General features: G+C 36.7%; 5 protein-coding genes across 10 annotated transcripts; 2 read left to right on the forward strand and 3 right to left on the reverse strand.

Annotated features, from left to right (window-relative positions):
• Positions 1–38: 38 nt before the first annotated feature.
• LOC111789935 (zinc-finger homeodomain protein 9-like) lies at positions 39–1,173 on the forward strand. The gene has a single exon (XM_023670662.1). It carries the CDS (start codon positions 83–85, stop codon positions 956–958), a length of 876 nt encoding a protein of 291 aa, XP_023526430.1. The 5' UTR covers positions 39–82; the 3' UTR covers positions 959–1,173.
• A 6,609-nt stretch (positions 1,174–7,782) lies between these two features.
• Positions 7,783–9,288, reverse strand: LOC111791245 (myb-related protein 306-like). Its single transcript, XM_023672510.1, has 3 exons — positions 8,850–9,288; positions 8,634–8,763; positions 7,783–8,547 (listed from the first exon to the last, which is right to left on the reverse strand). The coding sequence occupies exons 1-3, from the start codon at positions 8,980–8,982 to the stop codon at positions 7,893–7,895; spliced, it is 918 nt and encodes a 305-aa protein (XP_023528278.1). The 5' UTR covers positions 8,983–9,288; the 3' UTR covers positions 7,783–7,892.
• A 2,559-nt stretch (positions 9,289–11,847) lies between these two features.
• On the forward strand, positions 11,848–14,387 carry LOC111791379. 3 transcript variants are annotated; one of them, XM_023672689.1, is made up of 5 exons: positions 11,853–12,021; positions 12,097–13,046; positions 13,241–13,660; positions 13,759–14,006; positions 14,075–14,387. In XM_023672689.1, exons 1-5 carry the CDS (start codon positions 11,945–11,947, stop codon positions 14,327–14,329), a joined length of 1,950 nt encoding a protein of 649 aa, XP_023528457.1. In that variant the 5' UTR covers positions 11,853–11,944; the 3' UTR covers positions 14,330–14,387. The 3 variants fall into 3 exon arrangements, with proteins under 3 accessions (XP_023528458.1, XP_023528456.1, XP_023528457.1); XM_023672688.1 differs by having other exon boundaries at positions 11,852–13,046; XM_023672690.1 differs by lacking the exon at positions 14,075–14,387 and having other exon boundaries at positions 11,848–13,046; positions 13,772–13,854.
• On the reverse strand, positions 14,367–22,614 carry LOC111791376 (thyroid adenoma-associated protein homolog). 2 transcript variants are annotated; one of them, XM_023672683.1, is made up of 5 exons: positions 18,868–22,613; positions 18,545–18,792; positions 17,706–18,302; positions 16,993–17,549; positions 14,367–16,366 (listed from the first exon to the last, which is right to left on the reverse strand). In XM_023672683.1, the coding sequence occupies exons 1-5, from the start codon at positions 22,198–22,200 to the stop codon at positions 14,496–14,498; spliced, it is 6,606 nt and encodes a 2,201-aa protein (XP_023528451.1). In that variant the 5' UTR covers positions 22,201–22,613; the 3' UTR covers positions 14,367–14,495. The 2 variants fall into 2 exon arrangements, with proteins under 2 accessions (XP_023528451.1, XP_023528452.1); XM_023672684.1 differs by lacking the exon at positions 16,993–17,549 and having other exon boundaries at positions 14,367–16,923; positions 18,868–22,614.
• Positions 22,615–23,106: 492 nt separating this feature from the next.
• Positions 23,107–27,174, reverse strand: LOC111791377 (cullin-3A-like). 3 transcript variants are annotated; one of them, XM_023672686.1, is made up of 2 exons: positions 24,042–27,174; positions 23,107–23,993 (listed from the first exon to the last, which is right to left on the reverse strand). In XM_023672686.1, exons 1-2 carry the CDS (start codon positions 25,550–25,552, stop codon positions 23,477–23,479), a joined length of 2,028 nt encoding a protein of 675 aa, XP_023528454.1. In that variant the 5' UTR covers positions 25,553–27,174; the 3' UTR covers positions 23,107–23,476. The 3 variants fall into 3 exon arrangements, with proteins under 3 accessions (XP_023528454.1, XP_023528455.1, XP_023528453.1); XM_023672687.1 differs by having other exon boundaries at positions 23,107–23,983; positions 24,032–27,173; XM_023672685.1 differs by having other exon boundaries at positions 23,107–27,174.
• Positions 27,175–27,198: the final 24 nt, after the last annotated feature.

Here is a 27,198-nt window from a genome sequence, read left to right on the forward strand (position 1 = left end):
TTTTTTTTTTTTTTTTTTTTTTTTTTTTTTTTTTTTTTTTTTTTTTTTTTTTTTTTTTTGAGTTACACTAAATGTTTCAGACATGGACTTGACTCCTGCGATTTCCACCGCCGTCGCCGCCATTACCACCGGCGGAGGACCTGTCAAATCCCCTGAATTAGACACCGACACACCCATCAAAATCCAACCCACCACCAAATCTCACCCTTTCACCAACGGTGTCCTCAAGCGCCACCATAACACCCCACCGCCTGTCGTCTACAAAGAATGCCTCAAGAATCACGCCGCCAGTTTAGGTGCCCATGCTTTGGACGGCTGTGGCGAGTTCATGCCTTCCTCTACCGCCACCGCCTCCGATCCCACTTCCCTTAAATGCGCTGCTTGCGGCTGCCACCGGAATTTCCACCGCCGTGAGCCGGAGGACTCAATCGCCACCCCGACGACAACCCATATCATTGAGTACCAACCTCACCATCGTCACCACCCACCGCCACCTGCAGCAAATCGAAGCCCAAGCTCTGCCTCTCCTCCACCGATCTCTTCCTCCTACTACCCTTCAGCTCCCCACATGCTTCTTGCCCTTTCCGGCGGACTGCCGGAAAACGCCAGCGGTGGATTCCACCACTCGATTCTGACTCCAAGCCCCAATTCGAGAAAGCGATTCAGAACAAAATTCACTCAAAATCAAAAGGAAAAAATGTATGAATTTGCAGAAAAAGTGGGTTGGAAGATTCAAAAACGAGACGAAGATATGATCCAAGAATTCTGCAACAACGTCGGAGTAGACAGAGGCGTTCTCAAAGTTTGGATGCACAACAACAAGAACACTTTGGGGAAAAAAGACGGCACCCAGAACACCAACGGCAGCGGTGGCGACGGCGACGACGACGGCGATGACAAAATGAACGGCGGCAACGAGCCACACGCCGCCGCAAATGGGTCGTCTTCTTCATCTTGATCTGAATAAATTGATGGATGGATGGATGTTAGCAGAGAGTATCAGAGATAGAAGAGTAAGCATCTTTTTTTTTTTTATTGTTCTTTTTTGCCCTCTTTTAATTTCTCAAGTTCATTTTCTAATTACATTTCAATATTTTCTCATCCTGTTTCCAATTAAATTAACCAGAACATCACCTTGGAATTGAAATATATCCATAGTTCATCATAAACCCATCAATCACCACCACTAATTACTTCAATTACCCACTTAATCATCTTCTCCCTTCTTCTTCTTCCTCCTCCTAATCTCAAAAATTTTAATAATTAAACAACCCCATCATCAGGGAATCCCAATTAGTATCGCTAATTAAGCAAATCAATTCTTGATCTTCAATTTTATTATTATTATTTTAATTAAATCAGATTTAGAGAGAGAGAGAAGAGGAGAGAGAGATTTGTTCTTATCTTGTGTCTGCGAGAAAGCAGCAGAAAGCGTTTTGGTTCCTGTAAATTATTCCAGACTATCCCAAGGATTTGAACAACACAGTATTCTTTTCTTTTTATTTATTTATTTATTTATTTATTTTTTAAAAAATTTATGGAATAATTTATATGATTAATTGAGAATATATGAAAGCTTAGGGTTATATTAGCAAAAGTGGGAACGCCTTTTTAATATTCCTCAAAGAGCAAACAAACAAGCAAAGGCGTAGCCATCTTTGTTGTTGTTTGTTAGCGTTTGGGGTTTTTATCCCATAAAATTATATAACAAATTATTTAATTTTTTTGATTAATGTTGTTTAATATTATAAACTTCCCTTTTAAGGTAAGCTTAGATACTATATTTTATTTATGTATTATTTAAATAATAAGGATGATGATGGGAGTTGTACTTTCAAGTGTCTTGTCTCTTGATTTGCATGATCACTTTTAAGCTTTGTTTAATCTTTTGGTCATTAACTACTAATTAATCATCTCTTTCCCTATTANAGAGAGAGAGAAGAGGAGAGAGAGATTTGTTCTTATCTTGTGTCTGCGAGAAAGCAGCAGAAAGCGTTTTGGTTCCTGTAAATTATTCCAGACTATCCCAAGGATTTGAACAACACAGTATTCTTTTCTTTTTATTTATTTATTTATTTATTTATTTTTTAAAAAATTTATGGAATAATTTATATGATTAATTGAGAATATATGAAAGCTTAGGGTTATATTAGCAAAAGTGGGAACGCCTTTTTAATATTCCTCAAAGAGCAAACAAACAAGCAAAGGCGTAGCCATCTTTGTTGTTGTTTGTTAGCGTTTGGGGTTTTTATCCCATAAAATTATATAACAAATTATTTAATTTTTTTGATTAATGTTGTTTAATATTATAAACTTCCCTTTTAAGGTAAGCTTAGATACTATATTTTATTTATGTATTATTTAAATAATAAGGATGATGATGGGAGTTGTACTTTCAAGTGTCTTGTCTCTTGATTTGCATGATCACTTTTAAGCTTTGTTTAATCTTTTGGTCATTAACTACTAATTAATCATCTCTTTCCCTATTATTATTATTATTTTAAAAACATAAAAGTAGTATTTAAATTCTTTGTATTAAGGAATGAAATGGTGGAGGATGTTATTATTAATTATGGAATTTATGTATTTAAAAAAGGTTTTTAAAAAATGAAAAAGATGGGAGGGCTAGCAAATCTGAAGTTGGTGAAGTGCAATAAAGTTGATAGGGCTACTAAATCGGAAGCCATGGAACCCTCTTTTTCTTTGGATACAGCTGTTTTCATGTACTTTCCTTTTGCTTTCATACCCCATGCCCGTCTCTTCCACTACCTACCATACACTAGATCTCGCATCCGTTGAAAACATTAACTAACCATTTTTTATAGGGATGTGAAAACTTCTTTCTAATATATGCGTCCAAGAAAGACAACTAATTATGAAAGCATACTGGTGCTTGACTAAAACCTTCCAATTCCATGATTAGAAAGTTGTGAACCTTACGCAACACAACCCCTTCTCTTCGTTACCTCATGCTCACCCATTTGTGCCTCTTTTTTGGACTTTCAAACTTGGACAGTTCTTCTTTCTATAAATGCTGGGTAACCCTTATGGTTAAGCGTTTTAAGCGTTTTGGTGTACGAGGATAATCAATGTGACTATGTTGTATGGGTGATGCTAAACCTGTATTTCGAATCCTAAGCGTGGATCCACTATTATTTCGGTGAAATCAAAATGGATTAACATGAAGGTAGATTCCCAAAATTTCATATATACAAACTAAGTCTAATCAATCTTGTTTTCCTAAATAAAATCATTGATATTTGATTATGTGAAATATTATCCAAGTATAAGCGTGAAATGCTTCAAAAGTTGCATGATTGGACAGGCATGGATTCGACAGGAGTCTAATCTTACATCACTTAAGAGGACAATTTATTTGGGTTGTTTAGTTTTATCATTGTCACCTAATATTGATTTTAATTTGCAAAATATTGTGTTTTAATATCAATCTACAGAAGGATGTTCAGTGTTATGATGTGTCATATTTCTTGATCGCATCATGACACTTTATGTTTCGATTCTCACATGGGTGATGTCGCTCCACATGTAGAGGTCACAACCTACTCTTTTTATAGTATATTTGGGACTCGATTGAACTCGAGAGAGCTTATTATTCCACTTACAATCTAACGAGTTAGCACTAAGAATCAAGTAATGAGAACATGAAATCTAAAGGTAATTCAAATGTGAAATGAAAGTGAGAAATCTTGATTTGCATGATCACTTTTAAGCTTTGTTTAATCTTTTTTTGGTCATTAACTACTAATTAATCATCTCTTTCCCCATTATTATTATTATTTTAAAAACATAAAGTAGTATTTAAACTCTTTGTATTAAGGAATGAAATGGTGGAGGATGTTATTATTAATTATGGAATTTATGTATTTAAAAAAGGTTTTTAAAATATGAAAAAGATGGGAGGGCTAGCAAATCTGAAGTTGGTGAAGTGCAATAAAGTTGATAGGGCTACTAAATCGGAAGCCATGGAACCCTCTTTTTCTTTGGATACAGCTGTTTTCATGTACTTTCCTTTTGCTTTCATACCCCATGCCNCACGGTGCCCGTCTCTTCCACTACCTACCATACATTAGATCTCGCATCCGTTGAAAACATGAACTAACCATTATTTATAAGGATGTCAAAATTTCTTCCTAATATACGCGTCCAAAATAGATAACATCGGTTTTGGAGTAATTATGAAAGTCAAGCCTTCCAATTCCATGATTAGAAAGTTGTGAACCTTACCCAACACAACCCCTTCTCTTCATTACCTCATGCTCACCCATTTGTGCCTCTTTTTTGGACTTTCAAACTTGGACCGTTCTTCTTTCTATAAATGCTGGGTAACCCTTATGGTTAAGCGTTTTATGTGAGATACATGTGAAGGAGGACAAAACATGCGGGAAAGATTCGTATTGGTGTATGAGGATAATCAATGTGACTATATTGTATGGGTGATGCTAAACCTGTATTTCAAATCCTAAGCGTGGATCCACTGTTATTTCGGTGAAATCAAAATGGATTAACATGAAGGTAGATTCCCAAAATTTCATACATACAAACTAAGTCTAATCAATCTTGTTTTCCTAAATAAAATCATTGATATTTGATTATGTGAAATATATATCCAAGTATAAGCGTGAAATGCTTCAAAAGTGGCATGATTGGACAGGCATGGATTCGACACGAGTCTAATCTTACACATCACTTAAGAGGACAATTTATTTGGGTTGTTTAGTTTTATCATTGTCACCTAATATTGATTTTAATTTGCAAAATATTGTGTTTTAATATCAATTGACAGAAGGATGAAAAAAAGTATGAAATGGGAGCATCTAGTACAGTATTACGATGGGTCGTATTTCTTGATCGCATCATGACACTTATATGTTTCGATTCTCACATGGATGATGTTGGTCCACGTGTAGAGGTCACAACCTAATCTCTTTATAGTATATTTGGGACTCGATTGAACTCGAGAGAGCTTATTATTCCACCTGTCATCTAACAAGTTAGCGCTAAGAATCAAGTAATGAGAACACGAAATCTAAAGGTAATTCAAATGTGAAATGAAAGTGAGAAATCATGCGCCTTTACGCTCATGAAGTGGCCGTGGGCTTTTTATTTACTTATATTTTCTTTAATAATTCGAAATGAGAAAATTTGAGAGCGTCGCTTTTTGTCTTCATATTCATCCTCGTCAGCCTGTAATTTCCCCCTTTTTCTTATTCAAACAAAAATCACCACGTGTCATATTCCATTTGGTCCAAGTGGAATCCTCGTCAGCCTGTTATTCTCCAGTCAACTGCCACGTTATAAAAGCATACTGTTGGATGCCTGTTTACGGCAACGTCAGTTCAGTGTAGGATTTCTCCTTATCTTCCTAACTCTATTAATCTTTCGCTTCGGATTCATTCATGTATCTCTCATTTACTTTAGTGTTACATATTCACTAACTTCTACTTTGATATCATTTGTAACATTTCAAGTTTTGAACATGAAACACGAATCTAATAATTTGAGTTTCCATGTGATTGGAATCCAATATGAATTGCATAAAAATGGTATGAAATGAAAAGGAATGGTGATAAATCAAATCAAGGTCTTAAAAGAAAAAACTTTAAGTCCTCTCAATTAATAATAATAATAGATATTATTATTACGGGGGGAAATAAAAGAAACCCTAAATTGGCGTATCATAATATAGACAAAAATCATGTGATAAAATTGATGATAAATAGAAAGGAGAATTTGTAAAACCAACCAAAGCTAACAAAATATATGCATAGCATGTGGTGTGGAGAAAATAAATACAAATATTAATTTCTTTTTAATATGTCATTACAACACACACACATCACTTCCCTTTCATTTAATTCATATTTTTTCATCAAAAAATAGATATTATAAAGCAAAATTCCTTTTTTTATTCCTAATATAACTTCTACCTATAATAATATTTCATTATCATTTTGTTTTATGTGCAATCTTCTCTTTTCTTTTTCTTATTTTTCCCCCTCACTTTTTTGTTTTAAAACGTATTATAATTAATGTCTTAATCTCGAGTATTTTTCACTAATCATTTATTACACAATTTTTTTAAAATTTATTTTATAATAAACCTTAATATTGGAAAAGGTAAAAAAGGAGAGAAAAAAAAAAGCACCAAGTGGTGGATGAAAAGAAAACTTTTTTGTTTTTTGAATGTAATATTTGAATTTGAAAGATAACACAAAGCAACAAAAATAAAAATAAATAAATAAATAAATAAAATGAAAAAGTGAGTAGGAGGACCACAAATTATTTACATATAGGGAATAAAAATGGTGCATTTTAATAATGCTGTGGTCCTTTATTTTATTTTAATTTTATTTTTGTTAAAGCCCATATCTCTGACTTCCATACTTTTATATTCTTTCAAGATAATTCTCCTTTTTATTTATCCGATTTTTCAAAATTCCTGAAAGAATATAAAATGAATTATTATTTTATATTAAAAACAGAATTATCTTGAATTTTGAGAAATATGATAAATCAAAACCAATTTATGTTATTAATATTATTATGTTATATTAAAAGAGATATTAAAGGAATTGTTATATGATGTTAACATATAATAGAAATTGAAGAATAAAAAATGGAGTTTTCTTCTCATGGATCAGGCCCAATGTCTGATTAAGTCCAATTTATTGGGCTGAAAAGCCCATATAATTCTTTTTCCCCTGGGCCTCAAATTGCTCATCAATCAATATGCTGACGTGGAGAAATCATAATAATTATAAATTTTATTTAAATATTTTAAATTTAAATAAAAAAAAAAGTTGACGAGTTCAAAGATGATCCATCCATCACCATCTATCTTTTAATATCTTTCTTTGACTTTATGAACATTAATAAAAAGAAAATAGTTGACCAGTTCTAAGATAACTTCTAAAATGGAAATTAAAAAATAAATAAAAAAAAATAATCCTTAAAACTTGTTATAAGATGAGAAAGGACAGTGGTAGAGTGTTCTAGAAACTGAGAGAGGCAGCTGAAAAGGAGCGAGTCTCCACGCAACCTTGTAGACTAGGATTAAGAATCTTGTCGGTGTTGACTTTTTCTTTACTTCCAAAGTCAAACCCAAATCCAGAGTTTCCAGTTAGAATATATATATATATATATATATATAATAATAGATGAACAAGGCTTTGAAGTAATTGGATATGTCCATTCAATTATTTTGTCATGAAATTAATTCTCATATCCTAACTTGGGTTAAGCTAGCTGGTTTCCATTTGGTTCGTTTTTTAAGATAAGAAGAACATGGTTTGTTGACTAGCATGTTTCGTACTCAGTTACATAGAAGGAGAGAAAAAAAAAAACGGTGTTCCATGTGGGCGAGTTACGCCAAGTTTTTCTAATTTCATTTCATAAATACATTGATCCATGCTTTGAAAATTTGATAGAGAATGCGAAAATAAGTTGAATTTCATTATCAAAAGCTCTGACTTCCCGCAGTTTTAATGGCAAAAAATTCAAGTTAGCTCAGTAACTTATATATCGTCCAGTTACGAGCAATTTAATATTTTAAATATAAATGCATAAGTAGTTCACATGGTACTCTTAATGAGGGCTTCCAATCCCATCCATCAATAATTTATTTTGGTTGGTAACAAAAAGCTAACAATAAGATGAAATAATTATAGCATATGATACACATTGATATATATATATATATATTATAGAGGTAAATATGTCAGAAGTATGAGGCTAAATGATTGGGCTAAAGGATCATATTGGCCATTTTCATCCATATTCAAAATATTTAATAACCATTGTTTGGAACTCTTTAATAACTACAAAATACACAAAATATTTGGTATAATATATGGTAATATTTATTTGTAATTTCATAAAAGATTATCATACTTTTTTAACTTTTCATCTACTGTAATATCAGTGAAGTAATAATCTTTAGCATCTCCATGAAGCCATTCCTCCAGCAATTCCATTGCCAACAATCCTTCACTTTCATCCATTTCACTTTCCCCTTGGAAAACGCTCGTCTCCGGCGACACCTCCGAATTTGACGATTCAAAATAATCAAAACCCAGAAATGTATCCATCGATTCCGATGAACCTGCCCCACTAATTTTTTCACCGCCGGAATCCACCACCGGCGGTGAGCTGGACCGGCAAGAACTGTTCGTCGGTGGGTTTTTGTTCCATTCTTCGAGCCACCGTGCGATGTTGTCGGCGCTGGAAGCATATGTCGGAATTTGGCAATTGGGTGTTTGGGACTCGGACATCGGCAGAGGAGGCGGTGGGGGTTTGGAAGTTTCGGGCGAGAGGGCGTCGGAGAGGGCTTGTTTGGCCATTTGAATGTCGGTTTGGAGGCGTCTCTCCCATTGGCCTCTAGAGGTGAAAAGGGCATCGCCGGAGAGATGGGTGGTCGGAGATGGGTAATGGTTGGTGTTGTTGAGGCTCTTCTTGAGATGAGTGTTCCAATGGTTTTTAATGTCGTTGTCTGTTCTTTGTGGAAGGTATGAAGCTATGGCCGCCCATCTGCCATGATCACAATAAATGCATCATAAATTTACCCAAAAGCAAAAGCTCTGTTTTTTTTAACATATTTCAACTTGGTTGGTTACCTGTTGCCAAGAAGGGCTTGAAGATGAACAATCATTTTCTCTTCATGGTGAGTGAAATTACCCCTCTTAATGCCAGGCCTCAGGTAATTGGTCCATCTAAGCCTGCAACTCTTGCTGCATCTAAGCAGCCCTAGAACAACAACAACAAGATTTAGAAACAGAAGAAGATTGGAAAAGGGTAAAAGGGGGTAAAAAAGAAGAAGGATATCCGGTTACCAGTGTTGGCAGGAACAGCCCTCCAATTAGCAGGGCCATGTTGTTGAATGTAAGACACCAAAACAATGTCTTCCTCAGGAGTCCAAGGGCCTTTCTTGACACCTTGTTTGTCACAGCAAGGAGGGCGACCCATTTGAAGTGAAGGCTTGTGTCGTAGTTAGTAGAAAAAGCAGAGAAATATGGGGAAATGGGGAGTTGGGTGGGGTGTATAAATAGATAAACTTTGGGGACGCTGACAAATTAAGCTCACAGAGAAGAAAGGGATAGAAAAAAGAAAGAGTCAAAGGGAAGAGGGGGCAGCATTAAAGTTGTATAATAATACAAACCAGAGGTGGAGGAGAGACATAAAAGAGTCAAGGCTGTGGGTGTGGCTATAAACCCAATGCCGCCTCTCCGCCTCCCCAAACCGCGTCGCATTCAATGTCATCTTCCTCACTGCATCATTTCTTTTTATCTCTCTTTTTCACTCTCTTCCAAGCCTTTATAAAAGTTCAACAATGCCCGGATATCCCTTGTTACGTGATCATGTTTAACCATAAATTTCTTAGGCTTAAATCATTCCAAAGAAAAGTATATCGGGTTGGTTTATATAATAACTTTCATTTCCTTTAGTCTTTCATAGATTAAATGTACTCTCGATTCATTCACGTACATTACTTATCTCTGTAGATATTTTTACGTAAGAAAAAATAGCTATTTGGAAGACGCGTAGAGTTACCACAAATAATATCAAGAAAAAAAAATCATTTGTTTCAAATCTCATCAACAAAAGCATATGATATCATAATTGGAAGGCAAAAAAGTCAAAATATCAAGATATTTTAGTTGTCTTTGCCCCCAAAAAAGAAAAAAAACACTTATGAGGCCAATAACCATCACTTTCTCCCTCTCCTGTGCCGATAGAATATTAAAAATATTGCAAATATTAAATTAAAATTGTGAGAGTTTATGCATTACTATAAAAATATGTAGATAACAAATATAGTCATATAATATAACTAAAACATAACGTGTCTATTAGGACAAGACATTTTGAATGAAATGAAAAAAAAAACAAAGTCACGAGAGTGTTATAGTTACGAGTGGTCGTTATCTCTACCCAATAATGTGCTACTTATTATTTATGTTCTTCCAAAGAAGAACAAGAGCAAAAAGAGATCGGAGCATGTTTGTTCCAAAAGTCCATGGGATTGGGACATAGGTAGCTATACAATGTAGTGGTAGGGGTGTTTCGGAGTCGAAGGGCCATGTGACCTTGTTCATCTTCCATGTGTAGGAAGTAAATACTATCACCTACCAATCCCTGTGGGGCATTGGCTTTCTTTTAATTACAAAAGCCACCATTTATTTCACCCCCTTCAACTTTATTTATTCATATCACATTTTTCATTTCCATTCCACCATAGCTACCAAATTGAAGTATTTATGGTCCCTTTTTAAAAAAAATTCTTTTTTTCTTTTTTGAAAATTTAATTCTATGTTTTTTTGAAGCACAATAATATAATGACAATTAAAAAAGTTTTAAAAATGTGGGACCAAATTAAAAAATATAATTTAATATGTTACAATAAAAATTTTCTTTTCAGTTTTCAATAATTAGTTTGGTAAATGTATGTTTGTCGCGTAAGAATTGACGTATTTAATGTAAGTTCCAAGAAAAATTGGGTGTCGCCCATGTGGAACCCAATACCAACCATTATATTTCATTTACAATTCACCTTATTCATTAAAGATTTTGTCCTTTATAAAATATTATTTTTAATTTTAATTTATTTTGGATCTTTACCTTCACTTTTCAAATTTAAAATAAAAAATAATTTCTTGAAATAATAGTGGGCTAAAATTGTGTTCAAAATTAATGGGCCAAAATGGTTAGGCCCAATATCAATTGAATGGGCCAAGTGTCTGCACTCCCGTTCGTGATTAACAAACAAAATAAGGGTGAATTAAAAATATTAAGTAATGGAATAATTAAAAAAATTAAAATGGAGGAAAAAATGTTAATTAAAACTGACTGACTTTTAAATCCACCCATGTTTCGATGAAAATAAAGGAATTTTGGAGCTTTGTTTTATTAAAATAATAATAATTTAGAATAATATCCATTGTCAAAAACTAAAATATCGTGTCCGTTGATGTTGTAATGGGCCCACTTTTGATGAAATTTAGAACGTGTATGGCCGTCGATTCCCTTCCAAAAAAACACCCAATAAAATTCTTTTTTTCTGCATATATTTTTTGAAAGTGGTCAAAATTATATTTATTTTCTTTTAATTTTTGAAGCTTCATTTGTCTCATCATCGCAAATTTGACCAAATTAAAATATCTACCTAATAAATTCCATTTATTAATATTTATTTCCACTTATAATTTCTTTTTTTCAACCTATAATAAACCTCTTTTTTTTTTTTTCTAAATTCATTTATAACTTTATCAAAACAAAAATAAATTGTATTATAATATGTGATACTATGTGTATGAATATGAATTAAAATCATAATGAAATAATAATTTTTTTTTCTAAAATTATACGAAAGTCAAAATAAAAATAACCCATAATCGTAAATAAAAAAAATGAAAACTCATTTTATTCTTGCATTTCTCCCTATTAATAATACTAAAATCTTTTTTAAAATTCATATTAGTACTAGAAACCCATTTGAATTTATTTCCATTTACATTAATCTATTAATATTAAGGCAAAAAAAATTATTGACTATATAGTTGAAAAAAATAATTATGGAAACGAGATGCTTATATATTTTTTTTATGAATTTATGAAAGTTAACGAAATTGTTTGTTTCTTTTTTAATTTTTTTCGAAAAAAAAAAACGATATTAAATTATTAATTTTCTTTCCAAAAAGAAATATATTAATAATATATATATATATATATATATATATTTTTTGTCGTAAGAAAAAGAAGAAAAACCGGGTTTATAAACATTGTTGGTTGAAGATGGTGGGAGAAAGGAAGAAGAGGGCAATACAGAGGCTTCAACCAAACCAAACCAAACCATTATTAGTATAACGAATTCTCAGAATCCCATTCCTCCGACTGCATAAAACTTACTCCAACCAAACCACTTTTTATTATGCTGTCTTTTAATTCTTTCACTCTTTTTATTTTTTTCTCTCCTCTGTTTCTCTCCCTTTTTACCTTCCTCTTCAGGTGGGTTTTCTTTTCTTTATTTTTTTCATCTTTCTTTTTCTGTTTTTTAATCGTGGGGTTCTCCAATTCTTTTAGGTCTTTTCATGGGGAGAAAATCTTGGAAACTTCTGATGATGATGATCATTCACGGCCACTGGAGGAGGAGGAGGCCGATGGCGGCGGCGGAGTGCCTGAGAGTTTAGAAGAGAAGGAAACGGATGAGTTTGTTTTTAATTTCCGGTTCCAAACGTTTGAGGAATTTAGCAAATCGAATCAAGGAAATTTTGGTTCTCACAAACTGGATTCCAGTGGCTGTTCATCTTCACTGAGTAACAGATACGAGTTTTCGCCGGAGAAGAGTACCAGCCACTTTGTGGAAGAAGCTAAAGTTCCGAGCTTTACGGTGGAGGTTTTGAATTCTTGTTCGAAACACGTGGGTTTGGGAAATGGGAATTTTTCTGTTCGAGAAGTTTCTGGAAAGGTTTTGGAATCTGAAGTTACAGATTGCTTCGCTGATGGAACAGAGGATTTTTCCGGGAAAATTTTGAAATTTGAAGCCGTTGGGGACGGAGAAATAACAGAGACCAATGTAAAGGGAGAAGAGCAAATTTCAGAGAAACAGAGTGAAGAAGAAGAAGACAATGAGATTCTTCGGAGTTCCTATTCAGACACCGGCGTGGATGTCGGAGGTGGGTTTCCCTCCGATTTGGATTTGGAATTGGAAACCGGCGGGTACGAACCAGAGGAGGAGATAAACGAAGAATCGGAGAAGTCGCGGGAGGAGGGGAATGAAAACAGAGAAGATTCGGAGGAGTGGGAAGATGAAGAACTGAAAATGGAAATGAAGAAAGGGAGAGGCAGAGGGCTGGCCACCATCTATGAAGAATCAGAGTCACCGAAGGTAATGGGAGAATTGAGGGCATGGAAGATAGATGAGAGGTCTGAATATGGAGATTTAATGGAGGAGCTTCACAAATTCTACAAAGCTTACAGAGAGCGCACGAGGAAATTGGATATCTTGAATTTCCAGAAGATGTATGCAATGGGTGAGTTCCTTCTTCCTCATCGCCACATATATATATATTGATTTGATAGCAAAGGCAACTAGCAAAGTCGATGCTAGGATTGGTGGGATGCCGTAGCTTTAAGAGAGATTTATATTCGTTAAATGAAAGTAAAATAAGACTAGTTTTGTATCTGATCGAGTCTTTTTTTCCTAATATTTGTGTGAAAATGATAGGGGTTTTGCAATCAAAGGACCCACTAGAGTCATTTTGTAGCGACAGAAAATCTTCATGGCCATCATCAATCACGTCTCTTCTCTCGCACAACCTAAGGCTGTACAGACAAAAGAAATGTCAAGTGGACCCAATGAAGTTCATAAGAGAAGTTCATTGTGATTTGGAGATGGTATATGTTGGCCAAATGTGTCTCTCTTGGGAGTTCATTCAATGGCAATATGAAAAGGCTTTGGATTTGTGGGAATCTCAACCTCATACACGACTTCACCATTACAATCAAGTTGCTGATGACTTCCAACAGTTCCAAGTTCTCTTGCAAAGATTCTTAGAGAATGAAGCTTTCCAAGGCCCCAGACTCCAAAATTACGTCAAGAATCGTTTCGTTGCTCGTAATCTTCTTCAAGTTCCAGTCATTAGAGGTAACTACGCTCAAAATCTCATCTTTTTTGAATTACAAGACACACCCGAAAGCTTTCTCAAGCTTCCATTCATATAATTTGGTTTCGTTTCTTGGTAGAGGATAAAACGAGGGATAAAACGAGGGATAAAAGGAAGGCAAGAAAAGGGAAAGAGGACGGTTACGAAGCAATCACAAGTGATATACTTGTAGAGATATTGCAAGAATCAATAAGAGTAATATGGCAGTTCATTCGAGCAGATAAAGATCACAGCAACACCACAAAACGCTCAAAAAAGTTCCAAGTCAAACTCCAAAACCCAGCCGATAAGCAACTTCTAACCGAGATTCAAACAGATCTCCAAAAGGTTAGTTCTTTTTATACTTAGATTTAACTAAATTCTTCTCATTACTCAACAGATTTTTGGTGTTGCAGAAAGAAAAGAAGGTGAAGGAAATTATGAGAAGTGGAAATTGCATACTGAAGAAACTGCAGAAGAAAGGAGGAGGAGGAGGAGATTTGTGTTTCTTGAGTAAAGTGGATATGAAGTTGGTAGGAAGAGTTCTTAAAATGTCAAGAATAACAACAGATCAGTTGATTTGGTGCAGAAACAAATTGAATAGAATCAGTTTCTTCAACACTCAAATCCATGTACACCCTTCCTTCTTTCTTTTTCCCTGTTCCTGCTAAGTTCTTCCCTGTATATCACAATTATTGTATATAAACATGAACACAAACGTTTCCTTCACTGCTTTTTGTAATCAATCTTGTTCTCATTACCCATTTGAAGAACAGAACAACAAAAACAATTACCACCCGTGATAACACATTACAAGAACAGTATTCTAACACAAACTTATCTGAGAAGAAAATATGGATCAAAACCTTCCCAGATTCCCTCATGTTCAAGTTCTGGGATCTTGTGATCTCTATTAACATCTATGGCTTCTTTGTGTATTCTAATCACTAACAAATACAGGTTAGATATCAGAGGGTTCCTAAGAAACGGGTTAATAATCTTACCGATTTCGACGACCTCGGTGTCGAGAGGCTTCGTAATAATCTGGGTTTTGCCATTTATCATACAGTTTGAAATGGAATAGAAGCCAAGCAAATTTCCATAAAGTGGAAGAAATGCATCTTTGTGGTTGCCTGCACCACCTATCCAATCAAATCCACCATGTTTGCTCATATGATCATTTGAAAATTTTATCAGCTGATGGAAAAATCTCTTTCTCAACCCAACCAAATAGTTTATGAACCATTGGGTGTCCCATAAAGCAACTAGTTTAGATCTTGAAAGCTTTTCCAAATGTAAACAACAGGTCTGACTGATCAATAACTTCTCTTCGTGATGATTATCGATTTCCTTGTCGAACACTCTTCTAACTGGGTCGGCTGGCGATGCGGCATAATTTGCTGTGTTCAATACCCAGTTTGCAAGGTAATCGAAGTACCGAACCCAATGGCCGAATATAGATGACAGGTACTCAAAACTTGATCCAATAACTTGCTCCACTTGGGTCCGAGCATCGGAGCTTGTCGTAGTTCTTTCCGAGCTAAAACACTTCTGGACGTCAGCTGCGAGGCTTTTCCGAATCTCGTCGTCTTCATCCTCCAAAAGCATAATACAGGTAGACCATATATTAAGGATTTGATGAGCATACATATTCACATAATCTCTCTGTTCAAAATGGGAGTTCGAAGTCTCCTGAGGGATTTGGTTATCAAACATATAATCACCAAAGATTTCAGCTTGTTCTAGCAAACCTGAGGCTATAATAGAATCTGCAGCGGCCGTGCGCATATTTACTGGCTCTGATGCAGCACTATGTTGCCTTATCAGGTCAGTGAATAGGGTAATACAGGACTGGAATTCCTCCAAGTTATTTGATGTTCTATCTTTTGGAGACTCTCCCATCATGGCATCAGAAACAATGGAGGCAGAATACAGCACCGCGCAGCGTTTTATGCACGTTCCCATGCAGCGAAGGGTAGTTTCCCGAGTTTTCGCATGTTTCGTATGCTTATACAAGGAAATCAACTTATCCCAAAACTGCAGAACAGAACCACAGTCCATCTTACCAATATAAACTACCTCTTCAGTGCATTCCACATTGCCAAACTTCTGAAACTGAGACATATTCCAAGCGAAAAGATTCTTTAAAATGTAGTATAGGCATCTGTAATTCTTCTCCAATGACAAAAGCTCTGTAAGCAAGGCTTGGAGGTTGGTTTTAGTCCACTGATCAACAGTCCTAATCTCATGACTACTCAAGTCATTGAACCCATCAGAATATTCTGTTGATTTCAGAAATTTAAACAGCCATTTCAACGTCGAAAGTCGAACTTCATAGCATGGATCTTGTAACGAGCGGATTAGTCTTTCTTGAAGTTGTCGAAAAGGATAATTTATTAGAGTGGCTGGCACATCTTCATCAGACTCAGATCTTTGTGACTTCTGAATAGCTGCATAATCTTCTTCATCAAATGGTTGAAGCACACAATTGAAGTAGCAAATAGCTGCTTGTTGCCGAAGTTCTGCCAATGTTGGATCATAAAATGACAGTTTGTGGTAGGTTTCCATGTCTAAGCACTCAGTAGATAGATCCAGAAGCAGGTTGCGGATGATATACAAACTTTTGCTTCTTGGGCATGTTCTAACAATACTCAGCATGTGCCCAAGGACTCGTAAGAAAGACGTACCAAGAATTGGGCAAGAGCAATGTCTACGCTTAGCCATCCAAGAGCAATGTCCAAGGACCTCGACCAAGTCATTAAGAATCTGGATTTTCTTCGAAATATCTGCTAGATTTCTACAATTTGTATCCAAAAGAGAAATCAACTGCAACAAGATTCCATGGATCTTATTATACGAAGAACGTTGAGTCGTTGCAGTCACATCTAAGACTGTGCTCAATTCGGGAGCCATGATTGTGTTGTCATCAACAGGCAACCCAGATGCTATATTGAGGATGACTGATGGTAAGTTCTCATTGGAAACCAGGCCTGTTAATGCTCTCGATGCAAGAACACGAATTCGTAGATTGCTTTGAGACGAGCACTTCCTGATGAACGGCATGAAGAGAAATGGATCCAGGTCATCCCCAGCTTCACTTACAATTGTAGAAGGCTTAAGCCTGGATAGAAGAATTAACACAGGACACAAGCTTGGGTGCACAACTTTTGCTAGATTGGATTCTGCATTTCCAGAACGGCCATCATCAAGAGAATCAGTAGCCACTTTCAGTTCATCCAATAGAAATCGATGCAATGCTGGATACCTGGTGGCAATAAAACTTCATTAAGTTGTGAACGGATATAATATCCCCATCAAATAAGAACGNAGCAATGTCTACGCTTAGCCATCCAAGAGCAATGTCCAAGGACCTCGACCAAGTCATTAAGAATCTGGATTTTCTTCGAAATATCTGCTAGATTTCTACAATTTGTATCCAAAAGAGAAATCAACTGCAACAAGATTCCATGGATCTTATTATACGAAGAACGTTGAGTCGTTGCAGTCACATCTAAGACTGTGCTCAATTCGGGAGCCATGATTGTGTTGTCATCAACAGGCAACCCAGATGCTATATTGAGGATGACTGATGGTAAGTTCTCATTGGAAACCAGGCCTGTTAATGCTCTCGATGCAAGAACACGAATTCGTAGATTGCTTTGAGACGAGCACTTCCTGATGAACGGCATGAAGAGAAATGGATCCAGGTCATCCCCAGCTTCACTTACAATTGTAGAAGGCTTAAGCCTGGATAGAAGAATTAACACAGGACACAAGCTTGGGTGCACAACTTTTGCTAGATTGGATTCTGCATTTCCAGAACAGCCATCATCAAGAGAATCAGTAGCCACTTTCAGTTCATCCAATAGAAATCGATGCAATGCTGGATACCTGTTGGCAATAAAACTTCATTAAGTTGTGAATGGATATAATATCCCCATCAAATAAGAACCCGAACAAAATTCAAGTTAAAATCACAAGGAAAGTGCCTGTGAAAAAATTCAACTAAAAATTATCAGTTAAAATCTGAAATCAAAGATATCATACCTGTGAAAAAATTCAAGTCCAGTTAAAGCTCGACGAGCTGATTCTCGTTTGTGAACATTGAGAAATCCTACCATCCGCCGAACTAAAGCAGTGTATGCCAAGCAAGCACTATTACGCACCTCCCAGTAAGAAGAAGAGAATGCGCGAATAGAAACAATTATAGCCTGAGCAGAGAAACCAGAAGTATCAGTTGCTAGGTTGGCATCATTGAAAGAGGCTCTAAGGACATTGAATGCATGAACTGTTGGAATGACGCCTTCATCTCGAATTTTAGAGGTTTTTTCACTTGCATAAGTCTCATGGGGCAACACAGACTCTGTGTCTTGGCCTAACTCTGCGGATGGTAACTCGGAGAAGTTTCTGTTTTTACAGTCCGAATCAATCGGATTCTGCAACAACCTCTCAGCAACATCTATGAGCCACTTGAGAGCTCTTGGTAGAAGCTTCTTAGGGGAACCTTCTGGCTCTGCTAGAAATAGAGCAATAAAGGCAGCTGGAATACCAGCGCTTCTCCTCAATAAATCGTCGACTGTCTGACCATTTGCGGCCATTCTTTCCATTAGCTGATCCATCCAGGATTCTGTTAACTTACAAAGTCTAGAAAGATGGGATAAGTTAGAGAATTTATATTTCTTTGAAAGGAGAAAGGTTTAATGTCCTCTCATAAACGTTTGCAAAAATTTCCATGATAGGATTTGATGATATTCATAACAGCATACAAAATTTAAGTGTTATTCAATCAAGCAAATGCATGGATGCTCTAGCATAGCAGAAGAACGAAAATATAGAATGAGAAAAGCTTCAACTCATGCAAAAACTATGAAAACAAAAAAACATACCTTTGGTCATTTGAACAAAGTAAACGGTTGCAAAGAGCAGTAAATCCGGCCCTTGTCTTATCGATCGCACCATTGTGTTTCATTTTCAAAAGAACTTCCAAAAAGTGGTCTCCAATCACTTTAAGTTGTCTCAAATCGAGTACTTCATCGTGTTTTAATATAATGGAAGCATTTGGATCAGATTCAACTGAATCAGAAGCAGCAGGCAAAGGCACTTTCCTTGTGATTGTTCCTAAAAGAAGACTAACCTGCAAATGGCCAGCAGAGAGAGATAAGGGAGACAATCAAATGAATGAATTGGAGACAATCAAAAGGTAAAGTACCTCTTTCATGGCAAGCCAACAGCCAACCATCACAATCTGTTCTGATGTTCTTGAATTTACTGTAGTTTTTTCCTTATTATCTTCCAGTTCTGACAACGACGTGGATGCATCAGCCTCATCTGGAACATCCAACAGAAAGGCATCATCATCGTCCATGTCGTCCATGTCCTCCGGAAGGTACCAGGCATCTGCTGAAACCACGCCGAGTGCCAGGGAAGTTATTCGCATCACAAGCTCCAAAAGCTTTTCCAGTAGACTTCTTATCTCTGAGAGACTAGAGAGCACGATATCTGAACTCCAATCCAACTCTTCAAAAGTATAGCGCAAAGCGAGCAACACACCATGAACAAAGCTGTTTTTGCAGCCTTCAGCGAGATTCCTCTCTCCCTCAGTTACAGAGATATTCAACCAATCAATTAAGGATTTCAAATACTCTGCCACTGGATGGTTTGATCTGAATATCTCCGCACCCACATTTGGTAATTTATGCACGGAATCGGAATCTAAGCAAACAACATCACCTGAAGCTCTGACTATCCAGCCTAAATCCAAAACATACTTTCTGAATACGAGCCTTAATGTTAGTGCTCCAGCGTCACTTTCTCGGACACGGGAGCTGCAAACTAACTTTTTCGCCCATGTGATTACTTCTCCCACCATATGTTCACTAGAAATGCCAGGAAGTGGAGTTGGAAAGTGAAGCAATATACGGAAAGAACTTTCTCTCAGACTATCCCAACTATCAATTATTGATCCAACTAACAAAAGAACTGAATCAGGTAAAGTAATTCCTTCGTTATAGGGAAGGAGAAGAGTATCACAAGACTTTTCTTTTGAAGGAACAACTGACCAAACATTAAGCATTACTAGAAATAGATCCATCGCCATAATTTTTCTCCTATAGGGTGCAGAAGGATAACAGGAGAAAAACAGAAAGCAACTCAACCACTTCATAAAACGAAAAAGATCATCCGCTCGACCAGCTATAGTTTGCTCATTTCCATTTGACAGATAGTTTTCACGATTAGAAGAAGCACGTGGTATCCAACTACCCTGCTTGAATTGTCTCTCCAAAGCTGTTCGTACTCGAGAAAAAAACTTTCTAAACAAGCTAGTCCATTTCATCTGGAAAGCTGTAGAGGAACACCTCATGTTCAATGGTATTGCTTTCTTCAACAAAGTAAGTTCTAAATGAGATGGAAGACTAGAAGTTTTAGGATTTAAGAAAATAAATTCTGCAGCATCCACACGTAGTGACTCGTCAACGTGTGTCAACGCTAATACAAGCCACTCAACAAGGATTTCGACCTTTACTCCCTTGATGAAAACAAGAGCATGACAACCAAAATATTCTATTTCATGGGAAAATCGCTGTTCTAAGCTACGTTTTTCTAGCCAATCAATGTCTCCTTCAATTAAAGCAAGTGAACGAGATACTTTGAACAATGAAATAAAAATGGCAACTTTCTGTTCAACTCTCAGTTCCATACTACCTTCATTATTACCAGGATAGAGAACTCCATTGTCACACGCGCTAGGCCAGACTGAGATAAACGCAAGCATAGGAAATATACTATCTATGTCAATTTCAAACAATACTGGAAGAGCATAAGTGTTTAAATTTGATCGAAGCTTTGATATCCCAGAACCAAGTCCACGAAGAACGGGTGGCAAGCAACGGCCTCTGTAAAGTGCATACCCACCTTCAATACCATCACTACTCCAGCACTCATCCCGCAGGTGCTCAAGGAAACACTTCAGAAAAGAAGTGGCAGCACAGCACACATCATCATCAATGTATGCTTGTACAGTATCAGATAGCAGAGAAGGACTCATATCTAACAATGCCTTTGCACCCAACCTCTTGGTCAAAGAAGCTAAAGGAACATATCTTCCTTTACAGCGAGAACCCAAATGAAGAAGATCAAAAGCAATTTTTCGCAAGTACGACTTCGTTTTCTCGCTACCCTCTGACCAGCATAGTGACGATTGAATCTCTAAAAATAGATCAAAAATGAGATGCACTTGTTTAACAGTTTGACTCAAAGGATCTTCCAAGTTAGTCCACATAATTCTTAGTATTCGACTTCCCATCTCCTCAGGGAGTGGATCATAACTACAGGATGTATCAGTAAGATTACTAACTAAGGAGGTTTTTATTTGTTGCAAACAAATCTGCAGCACAGTCAATGAATGAAAGTTAAAATGGCTGTCGGTAGGATTTTCACAGTAGTTACATAGCTCAGGCAAAATGGCATCATAGAGTATCGTTTTGACAGAGTTACCGCTATATGGACAACCTGGATGGCCATTCAAATCTCCTTCTATCATAGAAAATGGTATGTTGAGCACAGGCCTTGGAATTGCTGTCAGAATCCCCCTGATCAAGCAGAGTCTACTCAACATTGAAAAAGTTTGAATTTCAGCGCAGACATTCGCTTGATAAGGAACCTTCGCAACAGCATTCCTAAATTCATTCTCGTACTTCAAACATGAAATGTGGTTAGTTTGTTCAAAAATTCCATAGAAGATGAGCACCCCAAGTTCTTCCGAGTTGAGACAAACTTGCAAAGAAGCACAGAAACTCACCCCAGCAGACACATAACAATCCCTTGAAAAAGCTAAGGATTTTAGAATGCTTAAAATAGTACTTACAATCATCCCCATTACACTTGAATCTTCCAGGAACTTGGAGGGAAATCGCTGGAGTAAGTAATACAAGCAAGACAAAGCCTCTTGACACTGTTCAATGACGATTGGAGAAGGCCTAGCCAAATCATTGGTTTCCTTAACCACAGAGTCCAAGCTAGAAACAATATCCCGAGAAACCAAAATGGCGCAATCTCTAATAACATCCACTAAATATCCCAATTTGGGCATTCCCATTACCGATAAAGCCACCCTCGACACACAGAACCGCTTATCTCCACCTTGTTGCATACCACTATGCTCCTCGCAGAGATTCCTGAAACATTCGCCCAATGAATCCTGGAATTTACGGCTTTTGGCCAAAGTGGAGACAAGGGTTCGATGCAAAGGCTGGGAATTCTCACAGAACAAAACCTCCAAGTAAAACCGCGCAGCTCTGGACACCGAATCCTCGTCTCCATTGGTTAATAACTCGGAGAATGCGGAAGCGACTTTCTTGGCGTGGTTTACTTGAGCGTAAACGGAGTTCAAGGATACAAGTTCGAGTAATTCAGTGAAGAATTTTGAAGAGGATTGGTGTTGGGATTGGAAGGAATTGAGAGAATCGATATATGAGTGAGGGAAAACAATTGCACTGTAAGTATAGCGGTGACGATGCTGCAGAGCTCGCCATTTAGCAGACATTGATGCGGTGATTCAGAGTTGGGATACCCTTTCTCTGTCCCTCCGCTGTAAACTCTTGCTTAGAGAGAGAAACAGAGGGCGGGGAGAAGAAGAGAGAAAATGGCGGCCAGCATAGTATCTTAAATTAGGGCCGGCACGAGTTTAGTTTTGGAAACCAATCAAGTTTAGATTTTTTTTTTTCCCTTTTTCTCACAAAACTTTCGATCATTACATTTTGATAAATTGTATGTTCAAATGGGTTATTTTCTGCATCAAAGCAGCCATTAACTCACCTTCAGAATCAGATCCTTCATTCTCTTCTTCTGCGATTGTTTCAATCTCCATATCCGCTAGCGTTTCCTCCTTTCAAATGGGTTTTTTTCAAATTTGTGATTTAGCAATGATTTTGATAGTTCTTACACCTAAGAACAAGAACTAGATGCATGGAAGGAGCGGCCCTAAAAATAGATGTAATAATGTAATAAGAGATGGTGAGGAAACATTTTTTCAAGAATAGGTGTAACAAGGGAGGGAGTGAAAAACATTTTTCTCTCTAAGATAAACGAGACCGAAGACAAAAGTCTTTAAGATAAACGAGATCGAAGACAAAAGTTTATATTCTCCAATCTTTTATATTCTCCGACCTTCCCACTCAAATCTTCAACTCTCTCGCTTAACATTAAAATTTTTAAAAGTCATATTGATAGATTATTTGGATTTTCTTATAATTTTTTTAAAAAGATTATATTAAAAGATGAAAATTTTTAAAATAACTATTTTAAGAAAATAATAATAAATGAAAAAAAATTTGATCCCCACAAGTTCCATAGAGGGAATCTCTAAATGAGGGACATCTCTACTCCCATTGATAGGCATCACCTTGTAGAGTCAAGGTTCCAAATAATAGAGGTTGCACCAAAAGTGAAGCTAAGTGGCAGGCAATCTAATCATTCATAATTTGGACGAGTTCACTATAAATCCAAGAAAATACAATGTACAAGTCGTCTGCTTTCTCAGACCTTCCTTGTGGAGTATCGCCTTTAAACCTTCTGAAGCTACCTTTCACCATGGATTTCATATCCTAGTGGAACCAGTAGAAGCATAATCAGCAACAAGAAGCCAAAAGATCAAGAGCGTAAAGGGAAAGAGGTGGGCAATAGAGAGATGACATTTCATCTAACCAACCCAAGCCTGCAGCAATTCAATGGTAATATTGCAACTCATCAAAGTTATAACAATGAGCCCGTAGTATAAAGTTTTGGACACATTAAGGGCAATCGTAGATGCTTCTTCAAGTTCACGCAAGATAACGGTACAATTTTCTATCTTCTTTGTCCCTCTCCAAAAACTCCCTCTCAATAAGAGATTCAATTCGTTTTTTAATCACAACGGGGTTGGGAAGGAACCTTGACTGCAGCTGCTTCGTGACTTCTGCGACGATGTTATTGTGATCCAATACCCGCCTCGCCTTCATTATTCTGACTATCGCTGCCTCAATCTGTGGTTTCCGGTCTTCCTCTACCCTCTGCCGAGTTTCCTGGTTTTCTGGCTCGGACTCTCTTTGTGCAACCACGGTACCGATCTTCACCTTGTACAACTTGCTCGTGAATTTGTCGTTGAAGAAAAATGCATCATCTTCAGCAATGTCCTTGCTCATCGGCTCCTTCCGGAGGACATTCCGTCCTTTCACACAGGCTAACGACTGTAGACATCTTTTCAAGTCTACTGCTGGAATCTCTGTGGCTTGCTCGATGTCTCTATAATTCAACCGATCAGCATTGTTGAACAGCATTAGCACGCACATTTGGTATGTTNACCGATCAGCATTGTTGAACAGCATTAGCACGCACATTTGGTACGTCGAAACATTCAACTCATGCTTCTGGCCCTTACCAAAAGTTGCTTTCAGATCGGCTGACCCCATATTCGTTTGCCAAGATAACCTTCGGCCAGTATGTGTCCCAAGGTAGTAGCTTTTAAATTTTTCACATATCCCAAGAATTTCTGGAGGAAGGTTGCAAGTTGTGCTGGCCTGAGTAGGCCACGAACCTGTAGTGAGAACTTGCACAACTAGTGTGGGACCTTCTCCTAGCTCAGCACCAAATCTTGAATAGAAACCCTGCATTGTATCCTGGGATGTCTTCATATCAGTGAACATACCCTCCAACTTTGAGGTAAATTGGTACCCACACTCTGTTTTGAGCTTAACAATTAAACTTCTTTCAGCGTCATCAGAGACAGTTTTTCCGGACAGAAGCCTCTTGGCCAAATGTTGCTTGTAATATTTCTCGAATACATCTTTCTCTTGAAGGTAACGAAAAAGCATCATAACCTTGTCTAGCACAATTTCTATATCCTCTTCACTGACTCCTCTCAATCCTCTACGTAGCTTGTCATCTACAAACAAGGATATAAATTCTGGAGATCGAGCATTCAAGTTGATAAAATATTCAAATGAGGAATTCAAGGCGTTTTGGAACGTCTTGTCGTTGTTGAATGCCAAGCTGATAACCTTGTCATATTTATCCTTCAAATCAAGGAGTCGCTGCACATAATCCACAGGATCTTTTATCCTATCAGGATCTGTCACCAGCTGCTTACCTGTATCACGGATGTAAGATGTCATGACATCCCTTACTATAGAGAGTCCACTTGGTACACGACGAAACAAGTTATACATTCTGCCCAAATCTTCATATTTATCATCAACAAACATATTTACTAAGCCTGAGTTTTCCATATGGACTAATCTTTGCATGTGACTTTCTATCATCTCTTTTTCCACCACACTGGTTATCTTAGGTTCACTTCTAGCATCTAAGTAATGGGATACTCTTTCTATTTCTTCATTCAAGCGTCTCTCAGCCTTTTTCAGATAATCCCCACAGTCACAAGACTCAATAAATTGCTGAGACTCGAGACGATAAAAATCTGCAGAGACATCAAGAAAATGCTTTTCAAAGTCTTCTTGGTAAACAGAAGAGCCTAAATCCATAAGCATCTTTACAATGTTCCTCATTAAACCCCTGTTTATAACTTCACCACTCCTTTCCATATGCACAAGTTCAAGAAGAGTATCTCGGAGTCTACTCTGGGTTTTGATAGAGTGGATGACAACATCCCTCCATAGATTCAAACCAAGTTCATGAACTGGAGTTTTGTGAGTGCTTGGGATGAAAGTTCTATCCATGTACATCAATATGTCGCGGATCATTTGCAAAGCCTTGTTGTGGTCTGCCCATTTCCTGTTCAATTCTACCAAAAAAAGTTCTCCTTGAGCTGCTTCAATTCCTTTAGATATTTCTTTCAGATGAAATGTCATTGTGGTCACAAGTCCAGAGTAAAGTTTTTCCCCAAATTTATGCAGCACCATATTGTACGCATTCCTAAATGCATAAGATGCATAATCATCAGGAGAGAAAATATTTTTCAAGAATGACAAGATACACTCAAAAAGGCTTGAAAGCAATAAAATAAACAGGGTTCCTACTATACTCCAGCAGTAAAATACTTGCTCAAGTTTATAAAAATGAATGTTGAAAACATACAACAATGTAGTTAACACTGTAAAGTAGTCACAAACTAGCTGATAATGTCAGCTACAACAACAAATTGTTGAAGCCACTTTACTACCCCGTCCACACGCAAAATAACTTGATTTGTGTAAGAAGCTTTGAAGCGGATGCATTACATAAAATAATAATCCAATTTTTTTTTTTCAGGCAGCGGTGAAATAATTGTACACTAAAAATGCAAAGAGAGAGAGATAATGAAGTCTAAAAAGCAGATCTACATGGTAGCAATTGAAATCTCATCTGAATTGTATTCCTATCCCTTCAAAATCATTATCACTTGGAATTTTAACCATAAAACATGCACAAATCACAAGTTCAACAAACACTCACTGATTTAATTTTAATAATGCACAAAGAAAAGTCCATCCTCCAACCCTCCCGTTACATGCTTAGACAATACTCAAAATCACCTTGAGCAAAAAATAAAACAATTTGATTGGTTAAAGTTTACATACTTAAATTGGAATGCATCTGATAACATAATCTACAGGTATGATGATAACTATCACAAACAAGTAACATTTGAACCCCTGTGCAGTTATCCTACATGCATATAGATGTGTTAGAGCATCAGTGGTGAATAGCACAAAGGCATCTGATACGGATGTTATTAGGGATACATTAGTGATTGGTGAGGAAAGCTCTCTTCCTTCCAGCAGTCTCTAATCTTAGACAATTTCGTGTCTCATGGTAGATTCTTGATAATCTCTCCTCAAGAAAGTTTCCCCCACAGCTATATGTCTCCCGAAAATTTCACATTGCTCCCATCTCCAACCTTGAAATTAAGATATTTTTCAATGGGTTGTCTGCATTTGCTTATGAAGTGCCATGGGCTTCTTTTACTGATGCTTTCTTTGGTAACCATCCATGACTATCAACCTCACATTTTATTTTGAAAAGCTCAACTGCATATTTTGTCATCCACTATTAATCTCCCTAGCAAGTTTTCAACAGGGAAAATTCCAATTCCACTTAGCTGCAAAAGCAATGTTCCTTTTCTTCAAGTTTTCGGGACAGAGACCTCCTTTGTCTTTGTTCTAAAGAGAAATTTCCAACTTGTGAGGTGGTACCCTTCTTCAGCACCAATTTTAGCCCAAAGATAGTTTTGAACTTTACTTTCCAAGAGATTAGCTACCTTCGTTGGCATTTGTAAAAAAACAAGAAGGATTAACTCTACTGCAACCCGCCCTTCCAAGATTGCACAATTATCAAAAGAATTTGAAAAATAAATCTAGAAAGGAACCACATTAATATGATTACTGGAACAATTTGATACTAAATTGAACAAAAAAACAAAATAGCAAGAATGCAGAGATAACGTACTTGCAAACAATGTCCTCAAAAGACAAAATCACAGTAACTTAATAAGCTTAAAATGGAAACTACACAGAATTACAATGCTGTAGCTTGCAGCTACACATTTCCACAAAAAAAAAAAAAAAAA

This window comes from Cucurbita pepo, chromosome LG03 (genome assembly GCF_002806865.2).
Source record: "Cucurbita pepo subsp. pepo cultivar mu-cu-16 chromosome LG03, ASM280686v2, whole genome shotgun sequence".
Taxonomy (NCBI): Eukaryota; Viridiplantae; Streptophyta; class Magnoliopsida; order Cucurbitales; family Cucurbitaceae; genus Cucurbita; species Cucurbita pepo.

Bases quoted from the DNA above. Each gene is read 5' to 3' on its own strand.
- LOC111789935 (XM_023670662.1), top strand. From the start codon at position 83: ATGGACTTGACTCCTGCGATTTCCACCGCCGTCGCCGCCATTACCACC.
- LOC111791245 (XM_023672510.1), bottom strand. From the start codon at position 8,982: ATGGGTCGCCCTCCTTGCTGTGACAAACAAGGTGTCAAGAAAGGCCCT. The intron at 8,764-8,849 runs GTAACCGGATAT...TTGTTGTTCTAG, and splicing joins GGCTGTTCCTGCCAACACTG to GGCTGCTTAGATGCAGCAAG. The intron at 8,548-8,633 runs GTAACCAACCAA...TGATCATGGCAG, and splicing joins CAAGCCCTTCTTGGCAACAG to ATGGGCGGCCATAGCTTCAT.
- LOC111791379 (XM_023672688.1), top strand. From the start codon at position 11,945: ATGCTGTCTTTTAATTCTTTCACTCTTTTTATTTTTTTCTCTCCTCTG. The intron at 13,661-13,758 runs GTAACTACGCTC...GTTTCTTGGTAG, and splicing joins TCAAGTTCCAGTCATTAGAG to AGGATAAAACGAGGGATAAA. The intron at 14,007-14,074 runs GTTAGTTCTTTT...TTGGTGTTGCAG, and splicing joins TTCAAACAGATCTCCAAAAG to AAAGAAAAGAAGGTGAAGGA.
- LOC111791376 (XM_023672684.1), bottom strand. From the start codon at position 22,200: ATGTCTGCTAAATGGCGAGCTCTGCAGCATCGTCACCGCTATACTTAC. The intron at 18,303-18,544 runs GTATGTTTTTTT...CCATCTTTCTAG, and splicing joins CTTTGTTCAAATGACCAAAG to ACTTTGTAAGTTAACAGAAT. The intron at 16,924-17,705 runs GTATGATATCTT...TATTGCCACCAG, and splicing joins GGACTTGAATTTTTTCACAG to GTATCCAGCATTGCATCGAT.